Consider the following 21,758-nt stretch of genomic DNA (forward strand, 5'->3'; position numbering starts at 1 on the left):
TGGCTTTGTTATAACCTTTGTGAAGCCTTTCCAGAAGTCTTCATCTTCCGCACCGTTTTACTACCAAGTATTACCTTTATTGAAACCGATTACTCAAAAATTATTCTAGGTCCCAAGTGATTTCTTTGATTGCAATTTTTTAACAACAACGAGTGACCAAGAATCTCTTATTTATATCAATGATTTGTAGGCGACTTTTGATACGGGAAAATCATGTGAACTGCAGCAAAACAGGTTGGTTGGTTTGTGGTTCTAGTGATGAAGAACTGCTCACTCCAAAAACAAATGGTTGATACGGACAATACTTCACACCCCGGGATTAGTTAGCGTCCAGAGACAACATTTTTGTTATATAGGAATATCTTTCTTTCAGCCCTTCCATAGGATCTCAGGTGTCCCTGCAGGCAGACTAGGGTTAACAGTGCACTTCAGCGCTAGGGGGCTCCCTGTGCTAATCATGAGGTACAAAGTTACAAAAGTTTATCAAAACAAACTATAGAAAAAGTTAGAATTTGCCGCTTTGGGAGACAATTTTAGTTACTTCATAGCTTAAAGGTAAAATACAAACAGAAGTAGAAAAAGTGTTACAAAAAAAAAAAAAAAGTGAAATAATTTTGCATTTTGGCATTTGTTTCTTTAAGGACTATAGTTAGGGCCCATTCACAATTGCGTTAGGACTCCTTTAGGGCTTTCGGGGTTTTTTTGTTTAATGAATTAAAATAAAAACAGATCTTTTTTTGGTCCTCCGTTGATTTAAATGGCTTTCAAAAAAGTTTTTTTTTAAAAAAGGATATCAAACAGAAAGCCCCCAGTTTGCTTCCATACCATTTCTGTTTTTTAAACTAAACAAATAAAAGCAGTCCGCTGCGCCATTTATTTACTTTTTTTTTTTTTTTTTTAAACTGAACGGCAGCAGACTGAAAGCTTTGTGAAATCGAAGGGGAAATAAAAAAAGGCAAAAAAAGATTTGTTTTATTTCCGTTTCTCTGCTCCAAGAATGGAAGAGAGAAATAAAAAACCCCAACAAGAGTCCTAAGGCCGCTCTCACACTAGAGCGTGGCGGCGCATACTGCGCGGGGAGCACGCAAAACTACGCAGTACACTACATACTGGCAGATTCACATACACGGTCTTGGCGCATAATACACGCAAAGATAGAGCATATCCTATCTTGGGCTTCGGGAGAGGCACCATTGGCTGTAATGTAAAGTTAGTTACCGGCCATTTCATATGCAAAAACTGCTAGTGTGAGAGCGGCAGAACGCAGGTGTGAATGGGCCCTCAGGTAATCCCCTCCTTGATCACCTAGTTAGCTGGGGGGCTGGCAGAGATCTTTTCATCTATTATAGTGCTTTCAAACTTAATGATTATCCTTCATAAAATCATTCAAACGAGCAAAAGTGAGCGATAATCATTTGGTCTAAAACACCAGTAGTCATGAGCGAGCATACTCAATAAGGGCAATTGCTCGAGCGAGCATTGCCCTTAGCGAGTACCTGCCCGCTCGAGAGAAAAGGTTCGGGTGCCGGCGGCGGGGAGCTGCGGGGAGGAACGGAGGTGAGATCTCTCTCTCCCTCTCTCCCCCCTGCTGACTGCCGCAACTCACCACTCCCCCGCGCCGGCACCCGAACCTTTTCTCTCGAGCGGGCAGGTACTCGCTAAGGGCAATGCTCGCTTGAGCAACTGCCCTTAGCGAGTATGCTCGTTCATCTCTAAACACCAGCCAACGACTGGACAACGAACAAGTATCGTTCGCTGTTCGCTCATCGTGCATAAAAATCATCGTTAGGGCGTTTACTTTTCGGTTTAACCAGCGCTCGTTTAGTCAATTATACAGTCAATGTGAGAGACTAAACTATACTCTTTTGAATGCGCCACAGATGTGTCTGCCTGTCTAAACAGGCTGAACGAGCGCCAATGAGCTAGCGGTGATGTGACTCACTCAACCAAAAATCGTCTCGTCTAAAAGGACCCTCAGGGTTCCTTCACACTGGCAATCGCAATATTGCTGCGAAAAAAATCACGGCAAAATCGCGACTTTTTCCCCACGATTTTTGAGCGTCAGTGCTACTTTTACCTGCAAAAGCAGCACTGCCACTTGCGATTTTCTTGGGTGTTTTTTTCACGCAATTTTTAAAATGAGAGTCAATTGAACTTTCTAATGTTAAAAGCGCATTGCAAGTTCGTGCTTTATGATGTGATAAAGTGGAGGCTCTATAGGAAAACATGAGGGATTAAAAAAATGCAAAACGCAGAAAGATAGGACATGAAGCAATTTTTTTCTCTCGCAACATGGCATGAGTGAAAACCTTGCAAATGTGAAGGAAACCACTGAAAATCATAATTCTGCACTTTTACTCACTCTCGCATAGCACGAAGATCATGCGATTTTCTCACCAGCGTGAAGGCGCCCTTACTGTACAGCAATTTTTTTTTTTCCCAGACAGACACTGGTGTTACCTGCACCGGCAATCATTGTCAAGGGGAGATAACTGTGGTGTGATCAAATAGGGATCCTTGAATCATCTAGACATCACCCTGGTCTAGAGACCTTTCAATAATCACCATACACACATATATTACGCGTTCCATTGTACTCACACTTTAAGCCTAGGTTCACACAGGGCGGATTTGCCGCGGTTCTGCCGCAGCAGATTCGCCCGTGGCAAAACTGCCCGCGGCCGCTAATCTCGGGATTAGCCAGCCATGTGGACGAGGTTTCTCAGAAACCTCGTCCACACAGGACGGCTAATCCGCTGCCGTAAATCCGGTTGAGGGGAGGGAGAGGGGAGGGAGAGGGAGAGGGAGAGGGGAGGGAGAGGGGGAGAGACCCCCTCCGCCCTGCTCTCCCCCACCGCCATCTTTTTGGATGAGTAGGCAGTTACTTGAAAATGCTGATGTTCGCTCGAATAATTTCCTTAACTGAGCATGCTCGCTCATCTCTAATTCACATACTTCTGTGTTTTGTTAGAAGGCTCCATCAACAATAGATCGAATGTAGGATTTCCCTCATGCCTTGTGAAAATGTCAAAATGGCCAAAAGGACCACAAACAATCGAATGGATTTGTAAATGTAGGATACATTATTAGCATTCATTTTCTGGAGCAAAGATGCAAATTCAACGGGGTCCATTTAAACATACACTGCATGGCAACTTTATTAGGGGCAAGCATCTAGTAGAGCATTGGATCTTCTTTGGCCTTCAGAACCCCAACAAATCATCATGGCATAGATTCCACTAGGTGTTGATATCATTCTGCGGTAATATTGGCCAATGTGGACAGGGTTTTTTCCTACAATTACCACAAATTAGATGAAGGCGATGACATGCTGTGAAGAGCTGACAATTAGGCCTCATGAGCCAAATTCGGACCCTCCTATCACTGTGGTACAACAGGAATCTGGATTCATCTGACCAGGTGATGTTTTTTTTCCACTGATCAGCAATCCAATATTTGCTTTTTTGTCCGCTGGGGTCTTCTCGTTTCTCTTATAAAGCAATGGCACTGGAACTGGTCACCTGCTATTATAGGTCATCAGTGCTAAGGAATTACAGGTTCTACATTCAAACACATTAGTTGGAGCACCAGCATTGTATGCGGCTGCAATTTTCTTGATTGTGCAGCGCCAGTTCATCAGAACGATTCTTGACATCTGCTCTGACCCCTTTTGTTTAAGTTGTTTACATCAAAACAGTCATTTCAAAAAAGCCTCTCTCACAACCTGAAGGTTGCTGGTTCAATCCCTGCATGGTTTAGGTAGCCGGCTCAAGGTTGACTCATCCTTCCATCCTTCCGAGATCAGCAAAATGAGTATCCAGCTTGGTGGAGGGTACTAAATAAATTACCTGAAAGCGCTGCGGAATAAGTTGGCGCAATAAAAATAAAATAAATCTTGTTATTTGTATTTTACATCAAAAGGATCTAACTTCTCTGGGTGTTCTCAATTCTCTGTAACTTCACAATGTTGCATGGGAAGATTCCAAGAGGTTGGTCGTTTTTTAAATTCTGGCCCCGGCTAGTCCAGCACTGATACCAGGCCTTATTTGAAGCCCCTCCGACCTCTCGATATTCTGATTCACACAAACCGATCTACGAAAAACTTGCTCATTTGACTTTTACTCTGAACTCCAGAAGCCACAAATCTAATTTCCATACAGCAAAGCCCCAATCATGAAAGAGCCGATGTCTCTAATATAATGGCCATTCCGTGTATTTCCCAATACATGCATGTGTTCAGGCAGTGAAGAACCTTCACCCATTATTGAACTCCCGTAAATAAGAGAGATGGAATAAATCCTCCACAGTGCCACCTATTGAAAGGCAGCATTCCTTCAAGCCAAAGTCAGACTTTTTATACAAGCCTTGTTACAATGACCGGGAATTAAAAGCAAAGCCAGACTCCATGTACATACAGCTGTTTCAGGGTTTGACTTTGGCTTGAAGGAATGCTGCCTTTCAATAGGTGGCACTGTGGAGGATTAATTCCATCTCCCTTATTTGCATATTACCCAGAGGAGCGTGCGTGGCCATTTGAGTCTCCTCACTTAGTTTATAGTATAGTTGCTCTCCCTAAGGAGAAAAGATGGCGTTTCTGAACGCTCGTATTCATCTCGACAGCCTTTTCTCTTTCAGCCTCGACCAACGCCGTCTTATAGGAAAACAAAGTCTGGGATTCCCAAGTAAATTATTATCCGTGCCAGAAAACAAACTTTACTTACTTGTTAACAAACTTTTAGTCCAAACAGGACAACTAGAAACAGTATAAAGAAAGCAACCTATAATAGCAGGATTTATAGCCCTTGTCCTCTCCCTTGCTCTGCTTCATCACCCAACAGAAAAGAGGGGGAAAAGAAAGTAATTTTAACATTAACTCCACACTTCCACCCTGGGATGCTATTGCTAAATTATCTGTTGGCAGGGCACTGATCAAAGCTGAAAAAACAAAGGCACACTGCCCAGCACCAGCAAGTGAACAGCGTAATTCATCAGTTAAAAGACGGAAACACACCAAAGCCGAAACCTACACACACGATGGTATAGTATATAGCCAGAACAAACAAAAAAATCTTCATCCACTCTAATAAATATTAGCACAAGTATATGGAACATTTGCCTCACCTCTGTGCAACTCACAAAAAAACTCCCTAAAATTCAATACGAGTCAAAAGGGGGGCATTTATTACATCTGTGGCATAAAAAAGTTGCAAATTATGACTCACGGCACAATCATTTGCGAATTTTTACACTTCTCTAACCAGTGTTCAAAAGGGAAAGAGGGTGCGGCGTAGCTGAAGGGTGATTTCCCCCACAAATTGACACATTTACTATAATTTAGGGCAGAAACTGGTGTAAATTTTAACACAAAACTCCGTTAGCTCACACCTGGCATAGGACCTACATTTCTAGTGCACGACACAAAATTTGGTGCATCTTTCCCGAGTCACTGCTGCTAAAGACTGACGTAAGATCACCAGTCTTCATTACATCTGCCCCTAAGGGTGTATTCAGATTTTACAGTCAAATTGTGCCATTTTAATCAAATGGGGGAATTCAGAAACGCAGCTGCGACAGAATTCCGGCAGCAAAAAGTTGCAATTTTTAGCTTATGCAAAAATGTGGTCATTTTTTAGTCACCCTCGCCATTTATGTGATAGATGTTGGACTAGGCATAGCTGGTTGAGTTTACTATAATTTACGCTCCAGACTGTTGTGCTTTATACTTAAAACCAAGGCCAGCTGATAGATTGTCGAAGATTTCAGGTGGTGGCGGATGAAGGCCCCAAAATGTTCCAAATGTATTAAGAGACTAGCAATTCTCAGTGCATCGAAGTACAACTGGGTCATCTTACTCCAGAGGCAGCATGGAAAGCCAGTCTTTGGGTGGCTTTACATGGAACAACCGTGGCCTGAGTAGGTTCTCCAAATACTTGTTACCATGAGTTTTTTGCATATGAACAACTGTTTGCTTTTATACAGATAGATTGTTGATCGACTGCGAGGAGGTGTGCGCTTCAGCGATTGCGGAATGAAACAAGTGAGCAGCAAACTTTATTGACTAGTGGTTGGAAGACAAACGATTGCCCGTTTACACCAGACTATAATTAATCAACCAGCAACTGTTTTCTAGAAGAGTTAGAAAAGAAGTTACTAGTGAACGAATTCTCACTCTTCACCCGATTGTTGCCTGTGTTTACATGGTACAATTTTCGCTTGCATTCACCCTTTTGAGCGACTAATCGGACGACAGTTGTTCCGTGTGAAGCCACCCCAAGATAAATGTGCCCCGGTGAATATACCCAATGGCACACCATGTAAAATTCCCAGTTGGTCATTAACAGGCACAGTTGGCATGGCAGGAAGGGCATCTTAATCCCCTAGACTCTATAGAACAATAGCAGGTTGCTCAACTGTCTGCACTCCTTTCCATTTACTTTAAGACAACTTTTTATTTCTATTTTCTTCAAACTCTTCTCCACAGTTAGATTTTTTTCCCTTCTTTTTTCTTAAAAACATTTTAGAGTTTTTGTATTCTACATAAATGTAGTGATGTCTCAATTTTTTTGCCTTGTAAAAACAGAGAGTGAGAAAAAAAAAAACCTTACAGAAATTCTCGGAGAGGTTCACGTTACTGGACCACCACATAGCTGAATTTACAATCCTTCAAACCTCTGTGGGATCTTAATCAGTTATACACGGTAGAGTGGAAGGGCATGGTTGATCCTTGAGATGTTCATTTAATCAGTGTATAAATTATTGCCCTATGGGGTATATTTCCTAAAAGCAACATGTGTTCTGCTATGTTATCATGATGAGGCATGAACAAATATCATTATCTGTGAAGCCCTTTGGAGAACACACACACTACATGCAGAGGTGGGTCGAGGGTTCTTCAGTTGTGCTAAAATACCGCCACAGCCACAAGTCTTCTGCACTTTCGTAAAAGACCACACTGAACTCTGGAGCTGCTCGCCCATGCTAAAGAAAAGCCGTGGTTATTATTTTAGGAAATGTATCTTCTTCTGATCTCTCTCCACTCTTCTGAACACCTATTTTTTCTCTCTTCTTTTCTCCTATTGTAGATCACTCCCGATCTGTTGTCGAATGACAGGTTTATAGGCCGGTTGACACCTTTACTCCAAGGAATTTTAATTAACTTCTCTCATCATCAATATGTTAAAGAGTGGTTTCCATTATCTGAGGTCAGTAGTGTGTTGCAGGCCCTGCTATACCAGCCATCAAATTGAAGAATTAATGACGTGGATAATGGTCTCTAATTCAAGAAGAATTTGCATGGAGCGGAGACTGGATGGATAATTGGGGTGGAAGGAAAACCTCATGGTCTCCCATAATATGGGTGACCGATTTAAACTTAGTAAATGGAGGGCTGCAGCCCCCACTGTGGACTTATCTATCATTCAAGCCCTATAAAGAAAACACTCTTGAGTAAATATTGTGACAGTAAGAGTGTGCACGTCTGCGGTGAACAGCTTCAAACTGGAAGCGGGCTAAAGGTGACACTGGTCCGACAAGTTACAAGCTCAAAAGGGTCATCACTTAAACTCATCAGGGTTCTCCATGAGGGTGAACACAGTTCCATCGCTAGCGGTAGCACATCAACTGTTCACACGGGAAGGTCTACTGTCGACAATTACGAATTTTTACTGCAGCTTGAATGAGCCGATCAGTTGACGAAAAAGCGTTTGCTCGATCATCAGGCCATCTGAATATGCCCCCAAACAACAAGCAAACGAATGATCCTACGAACGGTTGTGCCAAATCAACAAGTCATAGGGAATTAAATGTTGCCACCCCTGTTAAAGACCACATGTGAAGAGCAATAGCTTGGTCCCTCCTGTCCTGGCAATTGAAATTGGCTTCAATGAAGGAGACGAAAGCCAAACAAGGGGATAGTGATCTCTCCAGTACAAGCAGGGGAGAACTTGTACTGTCGCTACATACACTCTTGTGCATATTAAGCATGCTACACCAGGCAACTGTTCATATAAATGTTGTTTGGTAGATGTTCAGGGTCCATACACCCTGTAAAATAGAGGGGAAAAAGTTGAAGTTCTTCTTGGAAGATCCTTCTGTTTCCTGCATGTATATTGAAATCCAAGACTGTCCAATAATCTGAAGGTTACTTTGTCTTGCACTGACCCATCAGATAACAAGTACCATATATACTTGAGTATAAGCCTAGTTTTTCAGCACATTTTTTAATGCTCAAAAAGCTCCCCTCAGCTTATACTCAAGTGAAGTAAAAAAAAAAAAAACAACAAAAAACCTGCAATACTCACCTCCCAAGCCGGTATCTCTGTCCCCGGCGTGATGGTCCCCCTGGCAGTACAGCAAGCTGTTTGAGAATTCTCCCCGCTGTCATCTCCCTGCTCAGCTTTGAATTCCCCGCCGTCAGCGCTGTGTAGGTAAGTGCTGTGATTGGATCGAGTGCCAGCCAATCGCAGCCGGCGCTCGATCATTCACAGCCATTCAGTGGATGACATCACTAAATGGCTGTGATTGGTTTATCGAGAGCCAGCTGTGATTGGCTGGCACTTGATCCAATCACAGCACTTACCCACACAGCGCTGACGGCGGGGGAATTCAAAGCAGAGCAGGGAGATGACAGCGGGGAGAATTCTCAAGCAGCTTGCCGCACCACCGGGGACCACGCCGGCTGGTAGGTGAGTATTGCATTTTTTCATTACCTAGTATATACTCGAGTATAGCTGGGCTTATACTCGAGTCAATAAGTTTTACCAGTTTTTTGTGGTAAAACTTATTGACTCGGCTTATACTTGGGTCAGCTATTACTCGAGTATATATGGTATATAGTATTTTCTGACCCTATCTAGACAATGCGGAGAATGACTCATGGAACGACCCGTCGTGTCCACTTTTATAATGATCAAAAAGATTTCTGTAATGCAGTCTGTCCCCATCTCTGCACGATACTTCCCTCTGCTCCGATCCCGATTTCAAAGAAGATTCACATGCCGAAAATTTATTACATTATTTCTTCTGTGACTTTGTTTGGGGAATACAAAAAAATGAGTTTTGGAAAAAAGTTGGTGTGCTAGGACAGAAAATTGCTTTTCCATGAACTTTTCAATCCCATTAGTCTGGAGAAGAAATAAATCCTAAATTCTGTAAAAGTAACAGAGTCTGTGTAATCTGGCCTAAAAGAGGCAATATAAAAGTGAGGCTGAAGACCCATCGTCTATCCAACTTCTATTACAGATTAAAACTTGATCTATCGTTTGAAAACTTGACAAAACACAGACCTTTGTGCAACTGGGTGCCGATCTGTCAAAGTGCTATGGCACCTTACTATATAACAAAGCCCACGCAGCAGCATTTAACATGTACCTGGAGAAGGGCTCCAGGGGGTTTCTACTATGGTAAAAATATATAATGCAGCACATATTGGCTTTCATTTATTCATTTTTCCAATACGCTAAAGACACAAAAAGGGAAAACTTCATAGTTCGGTTTGCAACCCATAAACTTAATAAAAATGTACACATTCGCCTTTGGTAACTCGACCAGAATAAAAATGTACACATTCGCCTTTGGTAACTCAATCAGAATTAGTTAAAAAGATCAAGGACTCGTATTTTATATATATATAATTTTTTTTCTAGCTGCAAAATGAGGTAAAGAAAGGGTTAAAAAACAAACAAACAAACAAAAAAAAAAAAGACAATTTCCTCCTTCGGCGGTACCCATCCAGCATTGGAGCCCTGTCTCCAGCCCCACCGAACCTGGAAGAAGCCGGCAGCAGGCATATGCCAATGCCGTCCAATGTACATGTGACTGCTGAACCAATCACAGGCTTTAGGGGTCATGGCAGAAACATCACCACTGAAGCCTGTGATTGGCTGAGTAGTAATGTATGCAATGAACAGCACTCGACCACAACTGGCTTTTTCCGGGTTCAGTACGGTAGAGCCCGGGGCTCCAGCACAGGATGGGGAGAAGGCTATGACTTCTTCCTGGCTCTTGCAACATTCTATATAGTTCAAATTGTTTTCTTCGAGTCCTCCTTTAACCCCTACAAGACAGTGCCAGGTTTGGGCTTAAAAGGGGTTGCCCTACAAAATGAAGGTCACCACTAGGACCAGTGGTTTCCCCAAAGCCAGCAGGGCTCTGAGTGATCAATATGATATATGTTTATTCCCTCATGCAGCACTAATAGAACTAATCTTCCCAGTAGTGGGATTGATCCAATAATACATATTTAACCAAAAAATGCTAAATTCCTGTGCAGTGCGGCATCTGAAATGTTGGATTAATAAAACAGCTATAAAGAGCAATTACAGCACTTAAATACTAGAACGCTTACGAAGAAATGTAGTCAACATGATGTCGTTAAATGTATAACACAAAGAGTAATTCGATACTGAAGCACTGAATGCTTAGGTTACCTTAGGAGGGGGTTTATGGCAACCGACCATACTCTGTCCTCTGTCTGAATGGTGTGCAGCCATCGCTTGTCTGCAGTGGATGAAAGAGACCACACCTGCAAAATGTGCAGTAAGACAGAAAATTAAGAACCTGACCCAGAAACACATTGCAATGAAAGGCTTGCAGAGGATTTATCTGTGTTTATCTGATGTACGCTGAATGGCGATGTTATTAGAGCCCCCCGCTCCTTTCACAATTGGAGCTTCCCTGTATGGAAATTAGAAACGTGACCCCGGAGTGCGGCAGAAAATCAAGTTTTCCGTGGATCAGTTTCAGAGTGAATCCACATTAAAATGGGAAAATTGAGAGATCTAAGTGATGTCAAACAAGGCCTCGTCATCGGTGGTAGAAGAGGGAAGAGGGGGGGGGGGGGGGCAGGATTTCTAGAACTGTCAACCATGTACAGTTTTCTTGTGCAACAGTTTGAAGAGTGTTACGAGAATTACGTGATTAACCCTTAAGGACGCAGACCATTTTTTTCCCCCATTTTTGATTTTTCTTCCCCACTTTTAAAACTAACATACATAGTAACATAGTAGGTTAGGTTAAATGAAGACAATGTCCATCTAGTTCAGCCGGTTTCTATTTTTTTAAACTTTTACATCCTTTATTTTTTTCCAATAATTAAATTTTTTATTTATTTATTTTTTAATATTTTTACTTGTTTTTAGTCCCCATACAGGGACTTGAACTTGTGGTCATTTGATCACTCATACAGTGTACACTGTAGTACCACAGTATTACATTAAACTGGATTTTGACAGACACACCTTATTCATGGCAGCATTCGGCCCCCCTAAACACCAGTCAGGGTAGTTAAATGCTGCTGCTAGAACGGGCGGTACTGTTTAGAGGATTAACAGCCATGATCGGTGTTAGCGCCGATTGTGGCTGTCGCAGGACAGGTGTCTGCTATGACAGGCGTCTGGCACCCGCCTTGTATGGAGTGGGATCAGCTCGTAATCCTGCTCTATATAAACCCCACAAACACAGGACAAAAATGTATGCCCTATGGCATTAAGGAAAAACATCCAGCAAAAAGGGGATCCTGCAGGTGTAAGGGGTCAGGGGATGTGGTCAAGAACTGTTCTGACCAACAGGCGGTGCAAGGTCAAGAAAATTGCAGGCAAATGCAATGCCAACTGATGTCTAAATGCAGAGTTCGGCGTTCCTTAGCTCCGATGGGTGAGAACAGCAGACAACCAGTTTAAGTGCTATTGCCATCTAAGAGCAACAGAAAGACAAAACCCCAAAGAGTGCAAAAAATTGGATCACTGAAAAGCGGCTAAACATCCCGTGGTCAGAAGAATCCAGATTTCTGTTGCCCCATGCTGATGGAAGGGCCAGAATTTGGCACACGCAGCATGAATTGATGAACCCTTCCTGTCAGCTGTTCCCAGCACGTCAGCACCTCCAACTAATTTGCAGCAACCGCAAAAAGCAATTCTGTCCGCATGGGCCAATATTCCTGGAGAAGACTTTCGACACCTAGTGGAATCTTTGCCAGGATGCATTGCTGCAGTTCTGATGGCCAAAGGAGGTCTAATGCCCTACTAGATGGGTCTCTCTAATAAAATGTCCATTCAGCGTACATTAACAATTGCCCCTTCCCTCTGTAAACATTGCAGCGGCACGCAATTTCAAATATGGTCCCTCTGCCCATCTGTAGACCGCTCCGAGAGGCATTCTCATGCAGCGGACTCGTTCCCCACTGCAGTCGCGTCACATATTTGCAAGTTATCATCCAGTGCAATGTTGCCGAGCTCAAAACAAATAGGTATACATTTATAAATGCAAGTCAATGAGTTACAAAAAAACCTGAAAAGTACTAAATGCGGCTCAGTCCATCGCCGGGGATGCTTCCCTGTGGTCAGAAATTCTCCTTTGATGAATGTTTGTGTTTTTATGCTTAAGCTCCTTCTTTATGCGCAGAACATCCCCAAATCTCCAAATTCTTTTCGCGCACGTGTTTGTTGACCACAAAGGGGATTGTGTTTTAGACATGTCAACAGGAATTTACTATCGTACCAAGAGTAACCGAATGAAGGTGGCGAGCTTAACTAGCCTAAGCTTCCCTATCTTCGACAGGTTAAAAATATTGCTGGGAGCAGCCTATCTCTCGACTATCAGTGAGGAATGTACATTAGCAGCTTCTCTGGGCTTAACGGTAATCAACACTCCACTGAGTCCTCTGTCCCAGCCACATATTCTGCATTCAGAGCTGCCATTAACTTGGGACTTCATTCCTGCAGACAAAAGGACTGCATTATGTATGAGTATGACATGGTCATCACCTACCTCTACGGCAGTAGGTGAGCAAAGCACACCGTACAACTAAGGGCAGTTCAAATCAATACAGAGCAAAACAATGCAACCGGTTCACTGATGAGCGGTGAAAACAGATAAATGAAAATAAAGAACAATAGCTCTAGTACGAAAACTCAAAAAGTAAGCAACTTTGTAAAAAGTCTTCATTAAAAACTCGGTTTGGCACCCTGGTTCTCCGCAGATTGCCAATCTATATTGGCCATGCCCAAGAATTCAGGCCAGGTCACAGCTCACCTGTCCAAAGTGGTGATTGTTGAAGCATGTCTCATGGAAGATATGGGTTAAGGCGGAACACTTCTTAGGGTCCTCTAAGACGGGATGATTGTTGGGCGCTTCAGGACCTCACCGTCATCCCGACAATTATAGGACAATTATTATACCTGCAGAAACCGAACGATGAACGATAAACAAATTATCGTTAGTCATTCAGTAGCTGGCACTGTATGATAAGGGCCCTTACAGAGCACTCAGAGGGCCCCTGAAGCAGAGCTCTCCAACCGCTCTGGTTTGGACCTTCGGCACACCTCCCAACTCACACTTTTCCTACAATCACTCTCCACATGTTGGAGCCGCTCTCTCGCCCCTTCTGAGATGCTCTGCTCCTCTCGGGGGTCTAGTGTGGCATTCACTCTCCATAATGTATAGATGCCCACTGACCCGCCTGATGCCGCTTCCTACCCTTCCTATATAAATGGAAAAGTACTCTTGCACTAATTTTTGATCAATCTCCAATGTGTTTTTAACCTAAAACAGCCATAAAAATCGTAATTTTAGACTAAAACTAAACTAAAACAACACTGTACAAACTTGTGACATAGAAATTTTCAAGCTCTGAATAGGATCAGCCTTCAGAAACGGACTTGCTCGTTAACCCTTTCAATGTGCCTGTTTAGATCAAACAGTACGAATTCCCACCAGAGTAACAGTAGTACAACCAGCTGGAAACAAGATTTCTGTACGACATTGCTCTGGAGAAACCAGTTTGAGTGTTTTAACTGCAATGTCAGATTATTCCCGGCGGACAGCGCCTGGAAGTGTTTTATAGAGTTCTACAGCTCGTGAAGGGAGGACGGAAAATATTATATCTGTCGGAGACTTGTGTCTGCTGTAACAATGTGTGGAGGTCTCATCTTCAGACTACCTCAGTCCCTGTTCTACAACGCTTTATTTGTCAGTACTATAACATTTCCTTTAGTTTGCTTTAATCTGGCATCTTGTGGTTTATAGATGATAAGAATTCTAACTCTTAGCTTTACCTCTCTTTCCTCTCTCAGAACTACCATTACAGTGACCATAGAGGTCATCACCCCACTTCCTAATTTCCTGGAGAGCCAAATTTTTTTTTTACAATGTGTAGAAAAATATAAGATCAACAACAACAAGCCCCCCCACAAGCCTCTAGCTTGTATACAAGATGTGATACAGGCGGGCATGGAGGCTCTAGTACCCTGTTGTACCGCCTCTAGTTTGGATACAAGATGTGATACAGGCGGGCATGGAGGCTCTAGTACCCTGTTGTACCGCCTCTAGCTTGTATACAAGATGTGATACAGGCGGGCATGGAGGCTCTAGTACTCTGTTGTACTGCCTCTAGCTTGTATACAAGATGTGATACAGGCAGGCATGGAGGCTCTAGTACTCTGTTGTACTGCCTCTAGCTTGTATACAAGATGTGATACAGGCGGGCATGGAGGCTCTAGTACCCTGTTGTACCGCCTCTAGCTTGGATACAAGATGTGATACGGGTGGGCATGGAGGCATACAGGTTTAGTATGGCTTCATTCGTCATATCGCTCCCCATTTGTTGTAACTGAGCCTCTAGATCATGCAAACTAAAAGGTTGTATAAGTTGGCATCCCAAATGGTCCCATACATGTTCTATTGGTGATAAATCTGGCAACCAGGCAGCCACAGAAGTGTGACAATGTTGTGGGGACATTCCTGTAACCTCCTTGTGTGTGCGGCCGAGCATTATACTGCTGGAAAATGCCTCTTGGAAGCCACCATGAGAGGAACACAGGTGGCTGCAGAATGTCCTGAACATATCGCTGAGTTGTCATTGTCCCTCTCACTACTACTAGGAGTGACCGACTGTCATATGTGATGGCCCCAGACACCATTACACCAGCAGTGGGCAGTGTGCCACTTCATAGCAAAGGCAAGATTGAAGTGCTCACCACTAGGTCTCCAGACACAAACATGTTGTTCGTCCGTGCCCAAACTTAATCTGGATTCGTTGTTAAAGACCACCCAGTTCCACTCTGCAGCAGTCCAATTTCGTTGTTCAGGACACCATTGCAAACGGAGACAACGGTGGGTGTCAAAGGCAGTACATGCAATGCGTGCTTTAAGACCAAATGCAAGTGCCTGGAAATGGTTCTGACAGACACAGGCCTGGAATAATGGTGCCACTTTTCTCTGGATGGTGGACAACAAAACAGTTGGAGCTGCTAGTGCTTTTTGGACAATCAAACGATCCTCTCCACTGATGGTCTGTCAAAGGTGTCCCGAGTCCAGTCGCCTTGTGTGCGGGCCCTCACGCATACACTGGTCCCAACACCTCCTAACAGTCTGGTCAGAACAGCCAAAGTAGCAGGCAATTCTCGTATTCTCAAACTCTGTTACTTGGGCAAAATCTCTTTGATTGCATCGTAGAGGCGTCTAGTGGCCAACAAGCTCTACACAAGCGGAAGAAGAGGTCACTACACACAAGGAGCCTCTGAGAGCCTTTTTATAGGCCAAGGGTGGAACCACTTTTAGGGCCTCAGGAGACAAGACCGTTCATTTAATGACACCACAACATCATTTGCACATCTGCCTGAGATGTAACTGCATGCTGAGTTTTGCAGCAAAACGACAACTTCTTCTAGAGGCTGGAGTTTTTTCTTTTTTAACCAAGTATATTTTGTCACATCTTGCAGCCAAAAGAAGACCACCTCCATATTAATGTCCTCCATTTTGGGTGAAATGAGAGGCAAAATTAGTGTAGGGAGTCTTGTAGGAGGCAATGCTCCCGGAGAAAAAGGGTATTTAAAACTCTCATCTAGCATGAAGAAGGCTGGCTCACTAGTGCCAAAAACTGCATAGCAACCCAACATCTGACCCTTTAACAAGCCTTGCAACAGGAGTAGGAAAATAAACCAAACCAGAATCGTTTTCATAAGGAAAAGGGACTCATCTGCAGACAGCTGTTTCAGAGTTTTTGCCCCCCAGAGCAAGGTACTGGTTGGCTGGGTGAGAGGCCTAGACATGGATCTAAGGTGATATTGATTGTGAAGACCACCAAGTTGGCGTAGGGAATCTTAAAGGTGGCACTCAAGAACCAGCTTTCTTCTTCTTGGATGAGAACTTATTTGAACACCCTTTGTCTCAGGAAGCTTTCGTCAGCCTAAAAGAACTACTTTGTGTTCTCCACAAGGAGGAACATTATTCCCCTAGATCCACATCAAAGGCTTCTCAGCCAGTCAACCAGTAACTTACTCTGCACCGATTATAGTCAAAAACCATAAAACAGCTGTCTGCGGATGGGTCGCTTTTCCTTATAGAGAAAATTCTGATTTGGTTTATAGTCTCAGTCATGTTGCTAGTTCTGTTGACATTGACTTATTAGGTTGCTATTAAAGATGAGCGGGTATACTCGCTAAGGCTAACTACTCGAGCGAGTAGTGCCTTAGTCGAGTATCTACCTGCTCTGCATAAGGCCGGTTTCACACCTGCGTTGGAACCTCTGGCCGGATGTTCCGTTACAGAATGGCTTAAAACACCAAAAGAAAAAGCGCTTCTGCATGCAGCTCTTTTTCTTCTGTCCAAAAGCCAGGCAGCTGGGCGGACCCCTTTATAGTCCACGCAGCGCTGTTTGGTTCCGTCCAGAGACTGAACAGTTCGGCCATGAGCATTCCCCCTTCCTGCTCCAGGAATCCCCAGCGCAAGAGTGAAAGCACCTTAAAGGGGTTGTCCCGCGGCAGCAAGTGGGTCTATACACTTCTGTATGGCCATAATAATGCACTTTGTAATGTACATTGTGCATTAATTATGAGCCATACAGAAGTTATAAAAAGTTTTATACTTACCTGCTCCGTTGCTGGCGTCCTCGTTCCCATGGAGCCGACTAATTTTCGCCCTCCGATGGCCAAATTAGCCGCGCTTGCGCAGTCCGGGTCTTCTGCAGTCTTCTATGGGGCCGCTCATGTAGAATGCCGGCTCCGTGTAGCTCCGCCCCGTCACGTGCCGATTCCAGCCAATCAGGAGGCTGGAATCGGCAATGGACCGCACAGAAGCCCTGCGGTCCACGGAGACAGAGGATCCCGGCGGCCATCTTCAGCAGGTAAGTATGAAGACGCCGGACCGCCGGGATTCAGGTAAGCGCTGTGCGGGTTGTTTTTTTAACCCCTGCATCGGGGTTGTCTCGCGCCGAACGGGGGGGGGAGGTTAAAAAAAAAAAAACCCGTTTTGGCGCGGGACAACCCCTTTAACCCCTTTAAAGAACCCTTCTATGTATACTATTATAAATGGGCATTTGCAGAGTGTACCCCAACAGAGTATATTGTATAATAGTACTATTAACCTCAGCACTCTCACTGCGTGTTCACAATGACATAACAAATGCAACCACTACGGAACTACCTCCTACTACGAGTTACATGCTCGCAGTAATGTATATTCTGTGCCAGAAGTAGCAAGTAAAGGGTAAATTAAGTGAGTCAAATTCTATTTATACAAACCCGAATCATGCTTCTTTAGTATTAGAATTTTTTTTTTTTTTTTTTAGAAGGGTGGCATACTTGAAATTCTTTCTGCTGACAGCAAGTGGTTAAGCATGCCACAGTATTAAGCCGCCCCTTTAAAATAATTGCCAGAAGGATGATGTTCAGCCTCCATGAAATATAAGAGAGAAATGGCAATGAGAGTTATAGTGTGGCACGCGTCCAGCTGCTGTTCTCCACTACACGTACCTTTTTAGCTAATCAGCTTTCGGCACGGGTGTGAGTAATGTGCCTTACTGCAGTACTCAATCTCTCTTATTCACCGTCCGTCTGGGAGTCAGCGGTCAAATGGAATGATTGAGTGACAGCTTCAAGAGGACTTACCCTGGCAGTCCTGTCCCTGGAGCCGCTGACTATAATTCCTCCATGACAATCCACGCAGTTCACATCTTGCTCGTGTGCAGTGAACTGGATGCTGGCAGTGCTGTGAAGATTATGAAGGGCGATCTTTCCATCCCTGCAATAAGATCGAAGTAAGAGATTCATTAACTGAATCAAAGGAGAGAATTGTCTAGCATAGCATGTGCTACCAGAAAAAGGCTGCAGGTATATTCTTAGTTGTGCTTGCAAGTGACCTCAAAGAACATTGAGAATAAGAACTTAAAGTGGCATTGCGATCTTAAAGGGATGCTGCAGCGCTAGGATATGGCATCATTTTATTAGCGGTGGGAATCCGGCCTCTAGGACCTCCACCAAGCCCAAGAATGAGGGGTCATTGCTCTGATTTAGCACTGCGATGTCTTCACAGTCTTCTGCAGCCTAGAAATACGACCATACAGCTTCTTGCATTCCAATAATGTGCCCCTCTCAAACTTTGTTAACTGGGCACAATCTCTTGGACTGTACCGAAGAGGCGTCTAGTGGTCAACAACCTCTACACAAGCGGAAGAAGAGGTCACTGCACATATGTAGCCTCTGAAAGCCTTTTTATAGGCCGAGGGTGGAACTACTTTTAGGGTCTCAGGTGGCAAGACTGTTCATCTAATCACACCACAACTCTGATCATTGCATATCTGCCTGAGATGGAACTGCATGCCAAGTTTTGCAGCAAATCGACAACTTCTTCTAGGGGCTGGATTTTTTTTGACAAAGTATATTTTAACATATCTGGCAGCTAAAAGAAGACCATCTCCATATTAATGCCCTCTGCTTTGGATGAAATGTTCATTTGCATGTACTTGTACAAATGCGATGCTCAGTTCTCCACTTCTGGCCATGTAGTACATGTAAAAGCTAAGTGTGTTGTCAAGAATGCTTGTGGCAGGAAGCATTCTTCTGGCATCCGTCAAATCCAGATTCATCAGTCAGGCTGCCAGATGGTGAAGCGTCATTCATCACTGCGAAGAACGCGCTTCCACTGCTCCATGCAGTGCTTGGCATGGAGAAGGGTGATCTCAGACTTGTATGTACTGTAGCTTCTGAAGGTGCCCATACCCCTCCAACAGCTGTCGGCAGCAAGACTCGTTCGGCTGGCAGCTATTTTCCCTGACTTGCAAAAACACATGAATGCTCAGTGTGGCCGGGAGGTCACTTGTTTTACGTGGGGATAGTGGAGTAAGCTCTGGTAGTGGCTTATCTCCAGCGGGGGCAAAAGGATCATATGTTCAAATTCAACCTGCCTGATCCTTTCTTCTCCCGAAATCAGCTGTCGAAGAAGAGTCAGCAGGTAGGTTCGGTTGACAGTTTAACCCTTTCCAATCCAATTTGTATTTTGGATTTCCTAGGGAGCTTACTCTTTTTCAGCTGTTATACAACGGCGCTATATGCTGGCTAAAGCCAGTACTGCATGAGGGGACACGTTAGATAGACTCCGACAGCAGAGAGGCTGGCAATATACAGTAAGAGAACCCCGACGGATGTCTTCCAACATCGGAGCTGTACAGCCTTAAATCATAATGTCTTTAGATGTCAGACAGTGGGTTGGAAAGGGTTAACCCTTTGAGGGCGACGAGACATTTGTTCCATAGGTTTTAAACAGTTTCAAAATCGATTGAATCCTGAAAGGGTTAACCCTTTGCAATACAATTTTGGATTCAGGGTTTCCTAGGGAGTTTTCTCTTTCTGCCATTATACAATGGCGTCACCTGCTGGCTGGAGCCAGTACTGCGGTATGTGACATGCTGGAGAGGCCCCTGACAATAGAGCGGCCAGTAATATACAGTAAGAATACCCTGCCGGACATCTTCTGACATCGGATCTGTACAGCCTTCAATCAGAATGTCTTCAGACGTCAGACAGTGGATTGGAAAGGGTTAATACAGTTGCAATCAAAATGATTCAACCCCAATTACAAAATTAGCCTCATTTGCCAAAATGTACAAACTTTCAGTTGTTTGCAAAAAATAAAAATAATAAACACAAGAACTACTTTAAATAGCTCAACACAACTAATATAACAAATGGATCTCTCCAAATTCAACATTTTTAATGACGACTGCAGTCTTCAACCCCCTGAACAGAATCGCTCAGATCACACAGCAAATCAGGTGTTGTCTCAAGCACACCTAAGGCAATTAATCAAATGCTTCATTAGTTGCATCAGGTGCCCTTCAGATAAAACGCATCAAATACCTTGACTGGCTAGGACTTTGCTGACAGTGATGTTTGACTGCATGGTAGAAATACAGCTAAGGGTTCGTTTACATCAAACGATTTATCGTTTGAACGAGCAAACAAGGTCCGAATTCGTTTGGGCAGCCTGTTTAAACAGACAGATACATTGTTGGTTCATTGAAAAGAGAAATCGTTCAGTCATTCACATTAACTGTATTTAATCTGAATGATAAGTGAATGAGCCAACAATGCTTTTTATGCCTGCATAAAATGAACAATAGTGAGTGATTTACCATACATCGTTTGATCGTTGGCTGCGTCTACACTGAATGATCCGTTCATTTTCGCTCATTGGAAGTTTTTTTTTTCAATGATAATCGTTCCGTGTAAAAGGGCCTTAAGGGCTTATTCACATGAGCTATACTCTTGCGTGAGTTTTGTGCAATGTGATGAGCATAAAACTCGCGCAAATATGAAATCCATTCTTTTGAATGAAATTAGTCACATGAGCGTTGCTGTGAGGAAAAGAAATTTACAGCATGTTCCTTGGTCGTTCACACGAAACGACTCACCAATTGTTTTTAATGGGATGGCCTCGCATGGCACTTGCATGCCGTGCGATGTGCATGCGAGTGCGACGTTTCCTATTGAAATCAATGGAAACCGCTTGTGATCCTTCGACGCACACGAACAACACGCCTGAGGATCACAATTTCATAGAAGTGATGTGAGGGTTCTCGAATAAAAACAAAAGAAACGCCTTGCATTGGAGTGAAAAACGCGCAGTAGCAAGCATGATATCGAGACACGTTTCTCTGCCTGATTTCACGCTCGCCGTGTACATGTAGTCTAACTCAAGAGTGGTCCAAAAGGTTGCGAGAAGAGATCACAGTCTTGCACAAACGAGGAAAAGGATACAAGAAGGCAAAAGGCACTGAATATTCCTAGCGATGATATCTGACTAATCATCCCATTTGTAGCAGGACAGAAGAGCATAAACTACTCTACGAAGTACTAAAAAGACACTTGTCATGAAGTGTCTTGAATCAGCGGCTGATCTGGACGTGCTCGTTAGCGATCTACAATCTATGAGTCCCTTTTCTGATAATGTATGGCCGCGTCATTAAATGCTCACATATTCAATTACGTAACATAACTCCTGTAGTAAAGGGGAAAAAATGATGATATATGGCCAACTACAAAGCCAGGGCCATAAGATTTGTGCTTCTGCAGCGGCACCGAGCCCTGCAATCACACTGATGAGTCAGACGGCAAGAAGAGTGATGGCACAGGAAAACCATGATTAAATGATATATTAGGGATCAAAGTAAATCTTAGTTATAATGTTTTCAGCTCAAAGCAAATCTAATTGATAGAGTTCTTTTACATGCCGTGTCCAGGCTTACCTCCCTATAAGGATCCGATTAAGTATTCCACCCCAACCTCATGTTGAGGATGCGGATGTCTTAATACTTTCCTATGCAGTGATGCCCCAGTGCCGCACTCCCTACCTGCCCCGGCAGGCTTATCCATTGAACTCACCTTTAAGCAGCAGAGCTTGCCGCTGAATGAGTCAGACCATTTATCTCTTTTATGGAGAGGATTATCTTCCAGCACTCTTCTGCTCATACTGACGTTTTAGTGGGA

General features: G+C 43.6%; 1 protein-coding gene across 2 annotated transcripts in view; it reads right to left on the reverse strand.

Moving 5' to 3' along the window:
• Positions 1–21,758, reverse strand: part of FBXW4 (F-box and WD repeat domain containing 4) — a 168,656-nt gene that overhangs the window by 95,825 nt on the left and 51,073 nt on the right. For both annotated transcript variants that reach the window (XM_066600955.1, XM_066600954.1), the window contains exons 4-5: positions 17,883–18,015; positions 10,428–10,522 (exon numbers count right to left, since the gene is read on the reverse strand). In XM_066600955.1, coding sequence (XP_066457052.1) covers positions 10,428–10,522; positions 17,883–18,015 — 228 coding nt within the window. The remainder of the gene's footprint in view (positions 1–10,427; positions 10,523–17,882; positions 18,016–21,758) is intronic.

Source organism: Eleutherodactylus coqui, chromosome 4 (assembly GCF_035609145.1).
Source record: "Eleutherodactylus coqui strain aEleCoq1 chromosome 4, aEleCoq1.hap1, whole genome shotgun sequence".
In the NCBI taxonomy this organism is placed as follows: domain Eukaryota; kingdom Metazoa; phylum Chordata; class Amphibia; order Anura; family Eleutherodactylidae; genus Eleutherodactylus; species Eleutherodactylus coqui.